The 19,132-nt window shown below is 45.9% G+C and overlaps 1 protein-coding gene across 1 annotated transcript in view; it reads left to right on the top strand.

Annotated features, from left to right (window-relative positions):
* LOC120924666 overlaps positions 1 to 19,132 on the top strand; it is a 61,442-nt gene that overhangs the window by 24,524 nt on the left and 17,786 nt on the right. The window contains exons 5-7 of the mRNA XM_040335662.1: positions 2,955 to 3,227; positions 4,624 to 4,721; positions 16,026 to 16,215. Coding sequence (XP_040191596.1) covers positions 2,955 to 3,227; positions 4,624 to 4,721; positions 16,026 to 16,215 — 561 coding nt within the window. The remainder of the gene's footprint in view (positions 1 to 2,954; positions 3,228 to 4,623; positions 4,722 to 16,025; positions 16,216 to 19,132) is intronic.

Raw genomic sequence — 19,132 nt, 5'->3', positions numbered from 1 at the left:
TATGCCCAAAAGGGACACAGGGTGACCCTAGACACAAGAGTTATTAGTGACGCTGGCACAGGAGTACCCCTCATCCTTCCAAAGTCTCTGTTTGTCACGGGTCATTCCGTTACACCTTCTAACAGGGATATTTAGATACATACAATAGAATACCAATACAAAACAACAGCAACATAATACAACATGCAATAACCCATAAACACAGTTCCTGATGAGGGGAGCTTATCTGCAGGTGTATGCTCACGTCACAACATCAATGTTGATCAGGCACTGAGAGATAAGAGCATATATCCGCTAAACCGACAATAAGTTTGCAGAGCGGACGCATCCCCACAGGCGGATTTCTGTGCATCACACAGGGGCCCTTTCGCCGGCCAACATCCTTCTCCAAATCAGGAAGTTTATGCCAACCAGTCTCAGACTGCCCCAGTCAGCTCTTTATATCGGGTTGCGGAAGTACCAACACCGGGTGACACTATGACAATACATATTAAATACAAATATAAAATTTCCACAACAGTTTCCATTGCACACACAGCACCTAACAAGCATATCCCGTGCGCCCTCCACTCAGGTCTTGACAGTCAGCTGCAAGAGCCAATCATTTGGCTACCCTCGCCTCTTCCTTCTGCAACCCCAGAATTCTGGGTTGAAATGCAGCTCTCAGAATGACCAGCAAGTGTGAGAGAGACACCAGGTAAGTATTTGGGGATTGATGGTAGCCCCAGTACTTGGGCATTTTACACTTATTCTATAAATTCATTACAATAATAATGTTTAGCCTTTAGTTCTACTTAAATTATAGAAGATGTTTCTACTTTCACATTGCCATGTGTCCTTTGTGGATTTTGCCTCCATAACAGTTGAACAGAGCATGCTGAATCAGTGACATCACACTTCAATCAAACACATATTGGTCTTTCCCCAGTGAGATCAGATCACAACTCCAGCACACACACATTGCCTTTTTCCCAGTGAAATCCCACCCCCAGCACCCAGATAAGTCTTTTCCCAGTGAGATCCCACCTCCAGCACACAGATAAGTATTTTCCCATTGAGATCCCACCTCCAGCACACACATTGGCTTTTCCCAAGTGAGATCCCACCCCCAGCACACAGATAAGTCTTTCCCCAGTGAGATTCCACCTCCAGCAAACACATTGGCTTTTCCCCAGTGAGATCCCACCTCCAGCACACACATTGCCTTTTCCCAAGTGAGATTCCACCTCCAGCAAACACATTGGCTTTTCCCCGGTGAGATCCCACCTCCAGCACACACATTGCCTTTTCCCAAGTGAGATCCCACCCCCAGCAAACAGATAAGTCTTTCCCCAGTGAGATCCCACCTCCAGCAAACACATTGCCTTTTCCCAGTGAGATCCCACCTCCAGCACACACATTGCCTTTTCCCAGTGAGATCCCACCTCCAGCACACACATTGCCTTTTCCCAAGTGAGATCCCACCCCCAGCACACAGATAAGTCTTTCCCCAGTGAGATTCCACCTCCAGCAAACACATTGGCTTTTCCCAGTGAGATCCCACCTCCAGCAAACACATTGGCTTTTCCCCCCGGTGAGATCCCACCTCCAGCACACACATTGTCTTTTCCCAGTGAGATCCCACCTCCAGCAAACACATTGGCTTTTCCCCGGTGAGATCCCACCTCCAGCACACACATTGCCTTTTCCCAAGTGAGATTCCACCACCAGCACCCAGATAGGCCTTTTCCCAGTGAGATCCCACCCCCAGATAGGGCTTTCCTTAGTGAGATCCCACCTCCAGCAGACACATTGGCTTTTCTCCGGTGAGATTCCACCATCAGCATACAGATACGTCTTTCCTCAGTGAGATCCCACCCCCAGCACACTGACAGCTCTTTCCACAGTGACTCCTCATTGTATAGTACCCACAATCCACCACACAAATGACATACTGAACAGTGTCCATGTCTTTCTGTAGAAATTGCTCACTGAGCCTTTATACAATGTCTAGCAGTTCTAACAGTATCCCCCTTCTCTGCTGTAAGGGCTTACCTTGGTTGGAGTCCATAATGCAGAGTTGTATGCTCACCCTTGCAAATACACACAGCCCACGGTAACAAGGTAAGACGCTAGCTGGGCTGTGAGCCTGTGCACGGGGGCTTGATAGGGATTTGCCAAAGGATAGTCAAAGTAAAGCCGTGGTCAGGGATTCCAGAATTCAGAATAAACAATCAACATAGCCAGGGTCAGAAGCCGGAGTCAGTCTTGTAGCTGAAACAGAACACAGGAACCTTTGGCAATGACAGGACAGAACAATGAACTGAAAATCCCTCAGAGTGAGGCAGTGTTTTATACCCTAGTTGATTGGGTAACCTGCCTCAGCTGAACTAGGAGAGACAGGTGCAGATTGCAAGGAGATCCAGAGAAGGGCGATCAGCACATCATTCAGAAGAAAGCAGGCAGAATACCAAACTGAGGAGTGGCTCAGAGGCAAAGAACTGAAGTAGCAACAGAGAGGTCCCGGGTTCAATACCACCCAGGGCGACTTGGGGCGCGACAATACAGTGACATCTGCAGAAAAAATAGACATGTGCATTTAGTTTAGAATTCAGACACATTTTTAATTATTCGGAAATTTGGACCCTATTACCCACCCCTGACCATTCCGAATACTCCCCATTTATCACCACCCTCTGAACTCACCCTTGTAGCCAGTTTTCAATCCAATGTAAAAAAAAATACCATGAGAATCCCTCAATGTGACTTTAGTGGGCTCTCCCCCAATCATGGAGCTCTCTGCTGTGTTAACCAGGGAGAAATCTGTGAACTTCCTCAGGATCAGTTTTTTTAATAGACTGCAAAATACAGATCCTGGTATTGAGAAATACTGCTGAATGTAATGGAGAGCGGATATCTTCCCTTTATTATAAATCATCTCTGAGAGTTTAATGTCTCCATCTTGTCTTTATCAGGAGTCACCTTTACGGATTGGAAAGTCACCTCAATCGGTATCAGCTTCCAGTTCTCCTGCACTCCTCAATGTCCCGATACCTGGAGATTTGATGTACAGTTGTGTCCGAAGACAGATTATTTTTATTATGGTGGATCATGTAAAGATTTGACTGGTAAAGGTGGGACATTCACCGATCTAAAGCCATCCTCTAGATATAATATACAAACCAAACTTCATACAGAGCGGGAACAATTCAACCTGGTGGACAAGTTTATCTGGACGGACGACTCAGGTGAGAGAATAGTCTGTTCCTATACAAGTATTTTCTGTTCTGATATCAGCAAACACTGTCAGGTCTTTTAGCAGCAGCCTCAAAATATAATACTGCTGGGATAAAATATTTAGGAAGCAACCTGCACCCGAACCCTCCTCCCTGCATTTTAAATACGTTCTTCAATAAACCATGAAGAGATCACTAGACCGGAGCTAGTTGGAGTTTCTCAGTGAGCTACTGGGACTAGAAACAAGGGCCCAGATTCAGGTACATTTGCGCTCTATTTGCGGAGGCGCAGGGCAACGATTTTTCCCTGCGCCCCCGCAAATATTTTGCGCTGCCCTCGATTCACGGAGTAGTAGCTCCGTAAATTGCGAGGGCGCGCCGGCAAAATTGCCCGGCGTAAGCGCGCGCAATGTAAATGATCCCGCCGGGGGCGGGAATCATTTAAATTAGGCGCGCTCCCGCGCCGAGCGTAGAGCGCATGCTCCGTCGGGAAACTTTCCCGACGTGCATTGCGGCAAATGACGTCGCAAGGAATAGAAGGAAAGGAAAAGTAGCAGGGTCTGGTGAAATAGAAGGAATAAAAGTGGCGTCTGTTGGAACAGATGGAATAGTAGAAGGGTCTGGTGGAATAGTAGAGATAGGAATGGAGTCTGATGGAATAGAAGGAATAGGAGTGGGGTCTGGTGGCATAGAAGGAATAGGAGCGGGGTCTGGTAGAAAAGAAGACTAGGTGTGGACTCTGGTGGAATAGAAGGAATAGGAGGGGGTCTGATGGAATAGAAGGAATAGGAGTGGGCTCTGGTGACATAGAAGGAATAGGAGTGGGCTCTGGTGACATAGAAGGAATGGGAGTGGGCTCTGGTGACATAGAAGGAATGGGAGTGGGCTCTGGTGACATAGAAGGAATAGGAGTGGGCTTGGGTGGAATAGAAGAAATAGGAGTGAGGTCTGGTAGAAAGGAAGACATAGGTGCAGGGTCTGGTGGAATAGAAGGAATAGGAGCGAGGAATTTTGGAATAGAAAGAATAGGAGTGGGGTCTGGTGGACTAGAAGGAATGGGAGTGGGCTCTGGTGGAAGAGAAGGAATGGGAGTGAGGTCTGCTGGAAGAGAAGGAATAGGAGTGGGGTTTTGTGGAACAGAAGAAATGGGGTTCTGGTGGTGAGCAATGTGCTTCAGTTTGGCTTTGTAGATTTCTGCAAGTTACAATAAAGCTTTTTTGGGGAACAAAGAATTTTTGGATATTTTTGGATACAAAGAAAAACACACAAGCAGATGTATGCTTTTTTCTCTGTTTAATATCTCCATATTTTAGTTCTGTGGCTCGTTGCAGGGGGAGGGGACACTGACCTCTGTGTGTACGGACAGATTACCCTGATTACATTCTGTAACATTTTATTTTCCATGCAGTTACAAGTCAGCCTGAAATACTGAAAGTTCCATCAATGGAAGATAACACAATTATATGGAGATTGTCTGAGGAATGGGGAAATATTATCGGGTTCCAGGTAAAACCATCCCACATTTTCTGTATTGTATTCCTGATTCCATATTGACCAGTTACTGCTTACATGTTGAAGACTATTTGCCTTATCTAAAGGTAATAGTTAAGCGTTAATTTTATTTGACTTTTAAAAGGGAATGCATTTTAGAAAATAGATAAAAAAAATTCATGGTAATTTACAAAAAACATTTCTTACAGGGTGTATTTATGACACAGGATTCCCAGAGCACTGTAAGTTAACTAACAAGAGAACACAGAACTGGTTCTTTCCTTTCAGACACAATGGAGTTACTTTAATAAAGGCAAATAGATTTCTCACTTTGTAAGGGAATTTTCACTTAGCTTAGTGAATAAGGTGAAGCTCAGTTAGCTTTGTGCAAGGGAAAATTTAGATTTTTGTACTCGCTGTAAAATCCATTTCTCTGAGTTCATCGATGGACTAAGCGCCTCCTTAATCTTGATCATTCGTTTATATTGCCTCTGCAGGAGTAGGACTAGGCAGAACATAAAACTTGGCTACGCCCCATGGGCCATCCTCAGTCAGTGTATAACCCCCTCCCTGCTCTAGGTATTGTCAGGTCACCTGTGGCCAGGTGACAAGTGCACCCCGTTGGAGTCAGGTGTGCACCACAAGGTAGTGAACCCTATAGCAAACTGCTGCTGATGGACCACAGAGTGGATATGGAGGTGAGGTTCACTGGGGCACTGTCATGGATATGCAATAGTCAGGCAGCTTGCCTGTTTCCATCTGTCCATTAAGAGGCCTGACTTTTTCTGGTTACCTTCTTATTTCCTCTCCTTCCTGTATGGCCCCACCCAGGCCATCCCAGGACGTCTATATTAACCATTACACTACAGGCCTGCAGTGCTGTTCAACAGTGTTGTTTGCTCAAGTTCCTGTCTGCAGTGTGCTACGATTATCTTCCTGTGTACCGTTTTTGGCTCGTCCCTGACTTCTCCTGTTTGCCTGTGCCCTTGACCTTTTGCCTGTCCCTCGGTTACCCTAGTCTGCCTGTTGCCCTGACCTCAGCTTACCCATCACTACCGTTTGTCCTGCCTGCTGCTTCCTCTCTCTGCGGAGCGTGACCTAGGGGATCCCAGGGGTCGCGACTAGTATCCAGCTGCGGCGAAGGCCATCCTCACCACTAGAGGCTCTGGTGAACACAAAGCTGGGTCTTATGCCTCGTTTCCACTGAGTGGATCGGTTCGGTACGGTTCGGTACGGTACACTATTTTGGGTGTTTCCATTATGAAAGTGTGCCATAAAACCGAACCGTACCGGACCATTCTGGGTCCTGCTTCAGATGTGGGGCCATAGAAAATGGAACGGTTCCATTAGGGCTGAGATGCAATACATTCCACTGATTGGTGGACGCGCTAGGCATTTTGTCTAAATCTTGTATGGTCCCTGACGGTCCGATTTGCAGTGGAAACGCTCACAAGAATAGACCAGTCCATTCTTTTTTTTTTTTTTTTTTTTATTTTTTTTTTTTTTTCGATTAATCTCTTTTTTTTATTTTAAAACAAAATGATACAATACAATACATAATACATAATACAAAAGGGATAGTACAGCCCGACCATCGCCATCCTACTTGTTATTATACGTCCCCTATTAGGCATATATCTCTTTCGTTCGTATCATTCCCTCCCCCCCGGATTCCAGGGAGGGGCATCCAGGAAAAACAAGAACAACAAAAAAACACAAACAGAGGAGGATAAAGGAAGATAAAAAAAAAAAAAAAAAAAAATTTAACATTTAAAAATTAAAAAAGAGAAAAAAAAAAAAAAAAAAAAAAGGAAAAAAGGGGGAAAGATGAATCTCAAGAATCAAGATTTTCCTATCCACCGACCCCTCTCTGCAGTCCTATTTTTTCTCATATAGCCATATCCTTATCGCTCTAGGATTCCCGGTCTTCCCGATCTTCTATATCGTTCGCCCATACCCTCCTTAGGCCTCTCTTCTGGTGTCCGTATAGGACTTCCAGGATGACCACGTTCTTAAATATTTTTCCTTTTGGTGTAGTGCTGTCAGGACTAACTCTTCTAATTTACTTATTTCTTTAACTCTACCTATCCACATCTCCACTGTTGGTGGGCTTGATGACTTCCACTTCTTCGCTATACATGCCTTTGCAGCGTCTAAGAGATGGCGTATGATTGATTCCCTGTAATCTCTTTCTGCTATATAATTTAAGTGTAGAAGGTAAAATTCTGGATCTTCCGGGATCTCATGTTTTGAGCAGACCTCAAGAGCTCTTTTAATCTCTAACCAAAAACTCCTCAACATAGGGCAATCCCAAAATATATGTAGCATCGTTCCTTTGGTTTCCTGGCACCTCCAACATTTATTGGTTACCTCTGGGAAAATTTTATTTAGTCTTTCTGGTGTCCTATACCATCTCGTAAAGATCTTGTAATTCGTCTCTTGTATTCTCACGCAGATTGATGTCTCGTGTGCTCGCCTATATATACATTGACGCTGTTCTGGACTAAATGTCTTTTCTAATTCTCTTTCCCATTCTTGAACGCACTTCGGAGGATAGGCTCCTGATTGCCCTAGTAGCTCATAGCTTATTGAGAGAGTATGTGATAACGTACCTTTTTCGTTACACATTTTCTCAAACCTCATGAGGGGTCTTTCGAAACTCTCGGGATTCGGCAAGGTATTCAGGAAATGGACCATCTGAAGTGCGCTCCAGAATTTAAGACGAAATGCCTTTCCTGTTTCCATCAGTTCCTCTATTGTTACCCATCTCCCCATTTGGATGTACCTCGCTACTTGTGTGCACTCTCTGGTCCTTAAATGCCGAAATGCTCCGTCTTCATATCCCGATGGGAAGAGGGGGTTACCTATCACTGGGTATAATGGAGAGGTCCTAGGCTCAATTCCTATCATAGGTAATACTGTTGCGCAAATCCTCACTGTATTACCCACTATCGGATTTTTGTTTATTTCTTTCGGCAACGAGGCAAACCACCATGGTGCTCTTTCAAGGGGTGTTTTATATTGTGCCTGTTCAATTTGTACCCATAGTTTCGTGTCCGAATGTCTGTTCCAATCAATTAGCCTATTCAGATGTGTTGCATAGTAGTATTTCCGTATATCTGGGACTCCAAGTCCTCCCTGCTGCTTAGTATTCATTAATTGTTTCCTTTGTATCCTGGGATTTTTATGTGCCCATATAAACTCAAAAATCACTCTCTGACATTGTTTGAGATACTTTACTGGTATATGTATTGGAAGTGCTTGTAATAAATAAAGAATTTTCGGGAGTATGTTCATCTTGATAATATTACATCGACCTATCCAGCTATGAAAGCCCTGATTCCATTTATCCAATAAGATCTTCACTTTTTGCAATAAAGGTGGAAAGTTCAACTCAAAGATCCTGTCCACCTTTCCTGCTAGTTGTATACCTAAATAGGTCAGTGCTCTATCTGTCCATTTAAGCTTATATTTTTGTTTTAGATATGTTATTATTGTGTTTGGGGCATTTACTCCCATCGCTTCTGATTTATTAAGATTAATACGTAAGTTCGATAGAGCTCCGTATCTCTCAAATTCCTTCATTAGTTCCGGGATTGAGGTCAGTGGATTTTGCGATATTTTGGGTGTTTCCATTATGAAAGTGTGCCATAAAACCGAACCGTACCGGACCATTCTGGGTCCTGCTTCAGATGTGGGGCCATAGAAAATGGAACGGTTCCATTAGGGCTGAGATGCAATACATTCCACTGATTGGTGGACGCGCTAGGCATTTTGTCTAAATCTTGTATGGTCCCTGACGGTCCGATTTGCAGTGGAAACGCTCACAAGAATAGACCAGTCCATTCTAACCGTTCCAAATTTACTGACCCGAACCGTTCCGTTCAGTGGAAACAAGGCATTAGACTCCGCGCCCTGGGCGATCTTGGGTTTGCTTCCTCTCTGATCGCAGCAATCGGCTATAGGGTTCACTACCCTGTGGTGCATCCCTGATCCCCACGGGGTGCACTTGTCACCTGGCCACAGGTGACCTGACAGTTTGAACAGCCATGAATCCGGCCGACGTGCCGCTCCCCGCAGACGATCCATTACAGGGCGTTGTTCGCAGACTCGAGACGCATGAGGCTGATCAGGCTCAGGTGATGCGTTTCCTTCAGGATCTGGCTTCCCGCTTTGATCAGCTTCAGACCTCATTGGGAACCTCAAATCCGCAACCCCAAGTACAACCAGCGACTGCACCTGTCGCACCAGTCACAGAGTCGCATTCATTGAAGCTTCCACCTCCAATCCGTTTTTCTGGAGACTCCAAGGCCTGCAGGGGGTTTCTTAGCCAGTGCACCATCCATTTTGAACTTCAGCCTCAAAACTTCTTGTCTGATCGGGCAAAGGTAGCCTATATTATTTCCCTCCTTTCCGGTGAAGCTTTAGCCTGGGCTGCCCCCATGTGGGAGAAGAATGATCCGGTAGTTTCCAGCCTGTCCGACTTCCTGGAGCTCTTCCGTAACATCTTCGAGGAGTCGGCTCGGGCCTCTTCAGCGGCTAGTGCTCTTCTACGTCTCCGCCAAGAATCCCATTCAGTGGGACAATATGCTCTTCAGTTCCGTATTCTCTCAGCTGAATTGAGCTGGAACAATGAGGCCCTGGTTACTACCTTTTTACATGGCCTCTCTGACCGAGTGAAGGGCAAATTAGCGGGAAGAACCATCCCCGTTGGACGATGTCATCTCCCTATGCAACCAGATTGATATTCGTTTTTAGGAGAGGTCCATAGAAAAAAGACGCCAACACTCCCTAGGTCTTAGCCAGTCTGAGCTCCCTCACTTCGTCCCATGGACCATCTTCTGCCTGCTGAGGAACCTATGCAGCTGGGCCGACTAACCCCCAAAGAACATGCTAGGTGCAGAACCCTGTGGTGCATCCCTGACCCCCACGGGGTGCACTTGTCACCTGGCCACAGGTATCCTGACAGGCACAAACAGGGACCCTACAGGAAGCTTGAGCCCAAGATTCCCCAGGGCGCGCAATCTAAGATCCAGTTGGTATTCACCAGAGCCTCTTGTGGTGAGGATGGCCTTCGCTGCAACTGGATCCAGGTCGCAGCCCCCGGAGTCCCCTAGGTCACGATCCGTAGGGAGAGAGGGGAAGCAGCCACTCAGGACACAAGGGATAGTGAAGGGTAAGCCGAGGTCGGGGCAACAAGCAGACGAGAATAACCAAGGGACAGGCCAAGTCAGGGTCACAGGCAAACAGGAGTAGTCGGAGACAAGCCAAAGTCGGTACACAGAGATAACGTAGCACACGGCAAGCAGGAACACAATACTAACAAACAGGGCAATCTTTAATATGGTTTGGGCCCTGGGCAAACATTTTTTTTGGGCCCCCCTCCAGCTTATTTTGGGCCTGGCTTGTTCACATGTATGTGTTTTGGCGGCCCTCATTTGTGCAGACTCAGCAGCCCATTGATTTGAATGGGCTGCCATGCCTTTGTTTCCTGCAGAAAAAAGGTGCATTCAGCATTTTAAAAATATAGTTGCCTTGAAATCCATTCTGCTTTTGCACCATGCTACTTACCTGCAGTTCTTGCGCACACACAAACGCACTGTGTTTTTAAAAGCGTGACCTAAACGTCTAAAAATGCAGCAAGTTTGACAGTGCAGGAACTGCAGATAAGTCACAGCAGACAGCAGAATGGACAGACATAGCCAGATTCACGTAGACTTACGACGGCGTATCAGTAGATACGCCGTCGTAAGTCCGAATGCGCGCCGTTGTATATTTAAGTGTATTCTGTAAACCAGATACGCTTAAATTTGGCCAAGATACAACCGACGTAAGTCTTCTATGCCGTTGTATCTTATGTGCATATTTACGCTGGCCACTAGGGGCGTGTACGTGGATTTACGCGTCGAATATGTAAATGAGCAAGATACGCCGATTCACGATCGTACATACACCCGTCGCAGTAAGATACGCCATTTACGTAAGACATGCGCTGGCGTAAAGATAAACCACCAAAAAGATGGCGCAGCCCATGCAAGGAACAGCCATTGTATTTTACGTTGTTTGCGTAAGCGTACGTGAATGGGGCTGGGCGTAGGTTACGTTCACGTCTAAAGCATTGAGCTGACGTTGTTACGTAGGGAGTATTTGCGACGTGATTCTGAGCATGGGGTCACGGTTAATTTAAATGTAGGCCGCCTACTACATGCCTACTTTGAATTAGGCGGGGTTACGCCGGCCCATTTGCGCTACGCCGACGTAACTTACGGAGCAAGTGCTTTGTGAATACTGTACTTGCCTCTCTATGTTACGTTTGCGTAGCACAAATGAGATGCGCTACGCCGGCTTAAACATACGCCGCTCTACCTGAATCCGGCTAACAGTGTTTAATTTCATTGCTTGATGGGCATAGGTGTGCTGTGTGTGGCACATGGCATGGTATGGGGATAGGGAGCCAGGGAATGAGAAAGAAGACCTTACCTTGTCCTGGCAAGCTCAGCTCCAGCCTCTGATCTAAATAATTCTCCACAGTCCACACACACTGCTAGCCGCTGCCTAGTTTCACTTGACAAAGCAGGAACCAGGCAGCACTCCTCTCCATTCCACGGTCTCACTCCTCCCCTGCTCCTCCAAGGTACACTGGTCACTAAACACTGCACGCATAGCAAGGGGCGGGCCAGAGCATCAGTGGAACTCAAGGCCACGCCCACCCACGGCCGCTCCTCGATCTAAAAAGAAAGCAGCACTGGCACTGGCTGCACACCGCTGATGATTTTCAGCGCCGATTTGCGGGCAGCACGCGGGCATAACGGGCGGCTCTGCTTTGGGCCCCTAACAGTGACAGGGCCCTGGGCAGCTTCCCCGTTTGCCCTACGGTAAAGACGGCCCTGCTAACAAACAACGTTGATCAGCAAAGCAGACCAGCAGTGCAGTGGTTAATATAGAGTTCCTGGGATGGCCTGGGTGGAGCCATACAGGGAGGAGAGATGATAAAGGCAGCCAGATGAGGATGTCTGGCCTCTAATGAACACATGGAGAGACAGGTAAGCTGCCAGACATTATTGCATATCCATGACAGGTATTTAGTTTAGTAGCAAGCAGTAATAGGAGTATAAAAAAAAACATTGAGGGGTGGCTGCTGTGTCTGTCGATGAACTTAGAGAAATGGATTTTATGGCGAGTACAAAAATACCCTTTTCTCCTTCGTTCATTGACGGACACAGGGCCTCCTTAATCTTGACCATTGGGACATCCAAAAGCAATGCCAAAGAAAAATGAGGGGTGGGAAAAATAATCCAAAGTTTAACACAAGAGCCCTAACCAGGACACAGGAGCCTTAACCTGGTCACAGGAGCTCCATCTGAAAAAAAATGAAGATTTTAAGAAAAACACCCCTCAAGAGACAACCCCCTCTTTAAACAGCAGCCTGCAAAACCTTGCGGTCAAAAGAAGCATTTGCAGATGCCAAAATATCTACTTTATAGAATTTAGTGAATATATGCACCAATGAAGTGGCCGCCTTGCAAACCTGTGATATTGACGCTTGATGATGGAAGGTCCAAGAAGTACAAAGCACCCAAGTAGAATGTGCTGTGACAGGGAAAGGAGGAACCCGACCTTTAATAGAATAGGCATGAGTCACCGTATGCCTGATCCATCTGGAGATGATGGCCGAAGAAGCAGCTGCCCTTTCCTTGGTCCTTGTGTAACCACAAAAAGTGAGTCTGACCTCCGAAAGGACTCCGTGGCTGCCAAAATACACCCGAATTGCACAAACCACATCCAAGGTATGCAAAGCAAATTCCTTGGGATGGGCCGGCTTGGGACAAAAGGATGGCAACACAATGTCCTCATTCAAATGGACATCAGAGACAAACTTGGGCAGAAATGGCGGACAGGGACAAAGAACCACTTTATCCCTATGGAGAACTAAATAGGGACAACGACAGGGTAATGCCACCAACTCGGAAACCTTGCGGGCTGAGGTGATAGCCACCAAGAATGCCACCTTCTGGGACAATGTAGGTAAGTGAATCTCCCGAATATTCTCGAATGGAGGTTTTTGGAAAACCGATATTACTAAGTTTAAATTCCATGACAGCAAAAGAGGCCGTACAGGCGGAGTCACATGCCGGACTTCTTGAATGAAGGTATAAACTAAAGAGTGAGTGGCTAGGGGTCGCTGAAAGAAGATTGCTAAGGCAGACACCTGGCCCTTAATGGTACTCAAGGCCAACCTCTGCTTAACCCCCCTGTTGCAGGAAGGTCAAGATCCGACCTATAGAAAAGGAGCGAGGATGAGCTCCAATCCCCTCACACCAAGAAATGTACACTTTCCACGTATGATGGTATATTTTGCTAGAAGTCGACTTCCTTCAACATAGTAAGGATCACTGATCCCGACACATCTCTATCTCTCAGTACTTGGCTTTCAATGGCTAGGCCAATAAAACCAGCAACTGCAGAGCAGAATGGTAAATCAGCCCTTGGAAAGCTGGTCCTCTCTGAGAGGTAGCTCCCAGAGGACATTTACGGCCACCAGAATGGCCAGAAGACTTTCACCCTCGGTCCTTCACAGGCACCGCAGAAGAGGAATGCGTTGCCCCTGCAGTGACACTAGACCGACTGCCATGTCTACCAGAGGAACCTACAAGATTGCCACCAAGTCTCGGTAATTTCCTGCTGAACTAAACCTGCTGAAGGAGCAGAAGCTTGAGTAGAAAAAAGACTACCCTCGTCAGTAATAAATCCAGAGTCCTACCCAGGTAATTCCGACCCAGTCATCTGAACCTTTGCAGATACTATATCTGCATAAGGAAACGCAGGGCCCCTTGAAGCGGACAAACTCTGCCCCTCTTCTATGCTACCCCCAAAAGGATCAATTTGTGGATCCCCTTGATGCTCATAAAGGAGGTCCTCGAAACTGGAAACCAGCATAGATGTCCCCTCACCTTTCTTATTGGCTGAGAAGGAAGGCCCACGTTTGTGAGGGCCCTTCCCTTTTTTTAGACTGTGGCAGGAAGGTGTTCTTCCTCCCTGCCAAAAAGGAGGGGAAGGGAAGTGGGACTTTGAATGAAACACGTAGGTATAAAAAAATTCAGTTTATTATATAAATTAACATACAAATTCATAATCATAAGTAGGTGTATACTGATACCTCCACTGTGCCCTCTGCATTGGGACACCCCATCAGGTACTGTACCCACACTGACACATGTGCCCCCCCAGGGAACACCCATAGAGGGAGGATGGGGGAAAACCTTGCACTGGGACTCCAATGGCTCCAGGCACTGCAGCCCCACCGATCAAGGCAGTATACACAGCAGCACATGTGCCCCCCTCCCCCCACCTCAGGGAACACTCACAAAGGGGGGATGGAGGGGAGATAAGGGAAAACCCAGCTTAACTGAAGGATGGGAGGATGGGATCCTTCAGGCAAGTAGCAGCAGTCTGCGCTGCAGTCTGTGCATGCTCGCTCGCTGGCTGGACTGGGGAGGCCACTGGATCTAGATCTCCCAGGAGAAGCATGGAAGGAATAAAAAAATAAAAAATTGCTAGGACAAAAAAGATCCCAGCAAGCATCTTGGTCTGTACTAGATAGAAAAAAACAGAGTACCTAGAGCAGGGAGTGGGTTATATACTGACTGAGGATGCCCCATGGGGCATAGCAAAGTTTTATGTTCTGCCTAGTCCTACTCCTGCAGAGGTGATATAACCCAATGGTCAATGAATGAAGGAGAAATCCAGTTTTTCTTTTACTTTCCTTGCACTTGATTGGGTATTCTTTGCAAAGTGATTTTTCACTACATTCCCTTGCAAGGTGAACAACCTATTATGCTTTAGTAAACCAACCCATCTGTCCCTGAATGAGACCTCTGGGTGGAGCTATTTTTAGAGGGAGGGGGAGGAGCCACTGCCCTGACATACTATTATTAATATTGTTGTATAACATTTATAGAGCACCAACATTTTGGCAATGCTTTACAAGATAAAGGGAGGCAGTACAGTTACATTACAATCTGGTACAAGAGGATCTGAGGGCCCTGCTCATAGGAGCTTACAATTTAAAGGGGAAGGGCGAGTGGTAAGAAGGTAATAACTCTGAGGGATTAGTTGATGGAGAAGGCACAGTTTTTAGGTGGAGGCAGGATAGGCTTGTAAGATGGCTGGTGCCTGGTCCAGTTCCACATAGTCTTTATTAACCTGCCCGGCACCAGCCTTTACATACAGGTTGCAGGGTGTCACATGTCGATCAGCCCAAACCAATGCTGTCCTATGTATGGATGGCAGCCTGAGGCCTAGTCTTTCCATCCTCCTGGTACTTACATAGTTAACCCCACTTCCTAAGGAGTAATCACACACCTTGTCTACATGTAAGCTTTCAGGACCATGATGGCCAGGTTTTCACCACATCTATTACTTAACGTCCAAAGCATTGGCTTTGTTGAACACTTATGAAATATTATCACACAGAGTCTTCTTGTTGAGACAAATTATTTTACTAAAATTACTTTTCTCTTCAACCCAAATTTGGCATTAGCAAAGTCCAAATATTGTCCAACAATAGGTCAGTAGAGGGAATAGTACCCCATAATTGGTATTAGTGGAAGGAATAATGCCCTATCATTGGTGTCAGTGGAAGGAATAGTGCCCTATCATAGGTATCAGTGGGAGGAATAGTGCCCTATCATTGGTTTCAGTGCAAGGAAAGTACTCCAAGAGTAGCCAGGCCTTGGAAACCCAATAAGAAATAATAATATTCTGAGGTTGACCATCATTGTGCCAATGACAGCTGAGCAGATCTAAGTGGTTGTAGCCTTCTACCGGCCAGCCAATGCTATTCATACTTATCAATTGTATCTGTCATGAAAGTAGAGTCCATAGAGAGACAATCGACAATGGTTTATACATAGTTTGCTATTGTATCTATTATGATTAGGACTAAAAAATAAAATGTAGGTGGAGTTTTTGGATCCATTCCACGTCTCTAGTTTCGCCTTACCTCCTGATGAAATATCCGGCTGTTTAGGGAGCTCGGTAGCTTTGTGGCCCTTCTGAGATTTCCTTCAGTGTCTAGAATAAGGCAGCTAGTGCAGAGAAGTGTTTTCCTTTCAGATAACCCATGAAGCTCTAGAAATCCTGTGTCAATGGTACCCTAAAAGAATGTTATTAAGCTAAAACAATTATAAAAATACATTATATAAATGTAAAAATTGGCATCATATATTTATTTCCAGCTTACTAAAGAACCAATTTGCTTATTTTTAATCTTTACTACATGGTCATCAAATGAGTCATATAAGATATAATTCCTTGTAGATGAATATCTCAGCCTCGAGGGATTACAACGTGTCCTTTGCTGTGGATGAGTCTCTCCAGTTTCCACCCAATGTGACAGAATATAAAATCCCCCTCCAGTATGGGACTAACTACACCATCGCCCTCCGAGGACTCACAACATCTGGGGCTAAGGAGGTTACAACTGAGAACATTGAGATTGATATTGGAGGTGAGTACACTGGCAGACATGGGAATTGTAAGCTGTTTGGTAGAACAATAAATATTCATAGGTTTGAAGCAGTGGATGTTTGATCTTGTGTCACAATGGAAGGTTCACCACTGACACCAATTTGCTACAGAGACTTGATGATCGGCTATAGAAGCCATTCTTAACCAGGGATTCGTGGAACCCTAGGGTTCCCCCAAAGGATGCTAGGGATTCCATGAGCTATAGCTGAGGGACCTCACATATGATGGTGCCTGGATACAGGCCTGGGACAAGGGGTGGGCTAAAGGAGGGGCTGCACTGGGCACAACATGTATTGTAGGGATTGGGGGTGCCACAAGTTCCATCTACTATAAGGCTAACAGGAGTAGTGACAGGGGCATCACTACTTCTGTCAGCCCATCTGTCACGTCTACCCCAACGCAGGTGGTCAAACACTATAGCTGCTACTGTGTGCTTCAACTATAGCAGCCCCCTTTCCCTTAAGACAAGCAGGCCTACTGGTACTAGGTTGCCCCCAGGACTTATACACAATGCTATAGTGCCTGGCTACCACGCCAGGGCAGATGCAAACTGAGCATAGCAAACGGGTACTTGCAGTTTAGCAGACAGAAAGCATGGTTCATAGGCAGTTCAGGTAATAAGGCATGCTAAGTTCAGGGGATAATCCAGTATCCAATCCGGGTCATACATAGGAGATCCAACAGCAAGCACGACAGACTAACGCGAGGCTTGATCTAGAACAATGCATGGAAGTCTGTCTCTATCACAAGCGAGGGATAGAGTATTCGGTTTGCTTATACCAGGTGACTAACCAGATCAATCAGCTAACAGGTGAACACCGACAGGGGAAAAGCAACAGTCAACACCCAGGTGCTGGAATGAGGAACAGGTGCACTAATTGATCATGACACCAGCTATAAAATCAGCAAGGAGAGGAGGAGAGAGCCAGGAGGAGGTGTGGACTGTGCTCTCTCTCCCCCTCCTCCCCATAAGCTCACACATAATTAAGGGGGGGGGGGGGTTGGCATCTTTGCCCTGGGCAATGGATGATCTTGTCCTGATACTGCATACACCCAAACTGAACACACTGTGCACGCACCAACATTGTACACACTGTGCACCCACACAGACACATACAAACGCATGTATAATAAAGGTAGGGTAAGGGAAACACAGTTTGACATCTTTTTTGACATCTTTTCTCTGGACACTGTGTAGGGGTGCACTAAAGATTAACCATTCCTCCATGTTTTCCCATTAACTCATTTAGCGCCAGAAGTGAGTTCGACAACAATATGGGAAGCCCATAAGGCATTCATTAGGGGCAAATTAATCTCCATAGGGACGAGGGAAAAAAGGCAAGAGAACTAACGATGAAAAACACAATAAAGGAGTTACATGAACTTGAACAAAAACCTAAAACATATCAAGACAGGGAAATATATAAAAAAATTGTGATTAAGAGGGCCCAGCTTGGAGACTTGATGGAACAGGAAACTAGAAAAATATTTAAGAACGTAGTAAAAGAAAGATATAGGTGGGGAAATAAACCTTGGGAAATACCTGCCCAGAATATCCAAAGAAAAAAAATATATAAATGATATCGAAAAAATAAAGAGCCAGACAGGAGAGATGAAATATAAAACCTCTGAAATCGCAAAGGTCTTCCAGACATATTATAGTACATTGTATTCTATTAGAATGAACGAGACTCGACAGCAGTAGGAAAATAGAAGAACTAAAATACAGGAATATTTGAAGGAAGTTATTCTACCAAAGATCTCTCAGGAGAATGCTAAACTCTTAGGCCGGGTACACACGAACAAACATGTATGGTGAAAGCGGTCCGTCGGACCGTTTTCACCATACATGTCTGCCAGAGGGCTTCTGTACGATGGTTGTACACACCATCGTACAGAAGTCCGCGCGTAAACAATACGCGGGGCGTGTCCGCGGTGTCGCCGCGTCGATGACGCGGTGTCGCCGCGACAATGACGCAGCGACGTGGGCGGCCCGCCTTTAAAATGCTTCCACGCATGCGTCGAAGTCATTCGACGCATGCGAGGGACGGCGGGCGCCTGGACATGTACGGTAGGTCTGTACTGACGACCGTACATGTCCGAGCGGGCAGGATTCCAGCGGGCGGTTTTAAAACACGTCCAGGAATATTTGTCTGCTGGAAAAAGGCCCGGCGGGCAAATGTTTGCTGGAATTCGGCCCGCTCGCGCCCACACACGACCGAACATGTATGCTGAAACTGGCCCGCGGACCAGTTTCAGCAGACATGTTTGGTCGTGAGTATGGGGCCTTAGAGGAACCAATTACTCAGGAAATATATAAAGCTTTCAGGAAACAGCAGGTGGAAAAAGCCCAGGTCCAGATGGATTACCGATTAAGTACTATAAAAAAATGTAAGAACTTTTGGTCCCAGAATTATGTAAATATCTAAATAAAATAGAAGAAGAAGAAAAAAGGAAGGAATCTCTCCTTGCCAATATTTCAATTATACCAAAAACTGGAAAAGATGGAGCTCTTTGCTCCAACTACCGGCCAATAGCATTGTTAAACACGAATATAAAAGTATATGCAAAAATATTGGCAATGAGGATAAAAACCTTAATGCCTGACCTAATAAATGCGGACCAGGCGGGTTTTGTAAAAGGAAGGGAGGGAAGAGATAATTCCATAAGAACCATACTGTTACTACATAAAGATAGAGGGCCAGATTCAGAAAGAATGGCGTAACTTTCGGCGGGCGTATCGCATCTCATATACGCTACGCCGCTGTAACTTAGAGAGGCGAGTACCGTATTCAGAAAGAACTTGCGCCCTAAGTTACGGCGGCGTAGCATAAATGGGTCGGCGTAAGCCCGCCTAATTCAAATTATCAAGGCAGTGGGCGCGTTGTATTACAATG

The sequence above is a fragment of the Rana temporaria genome, chromosome 1 (assembly GCF_905171775.1).
Source record: "Rana temporaria chromosome 1, aRanTem1.1, whole genome shotgun sequence".
Classification (NCBI taxonomy): domain Eukaryota; kingdom Metazoa; phylum Chordata; class Amphibia; order Anura; family Ranidae; genus Rana; species Rana temporaria.
The sequence above is the reverse complement of the archived record's forward strand: the minus strand, read 5'-3'. Positions and strand labels throughout refer to the sequence as shown.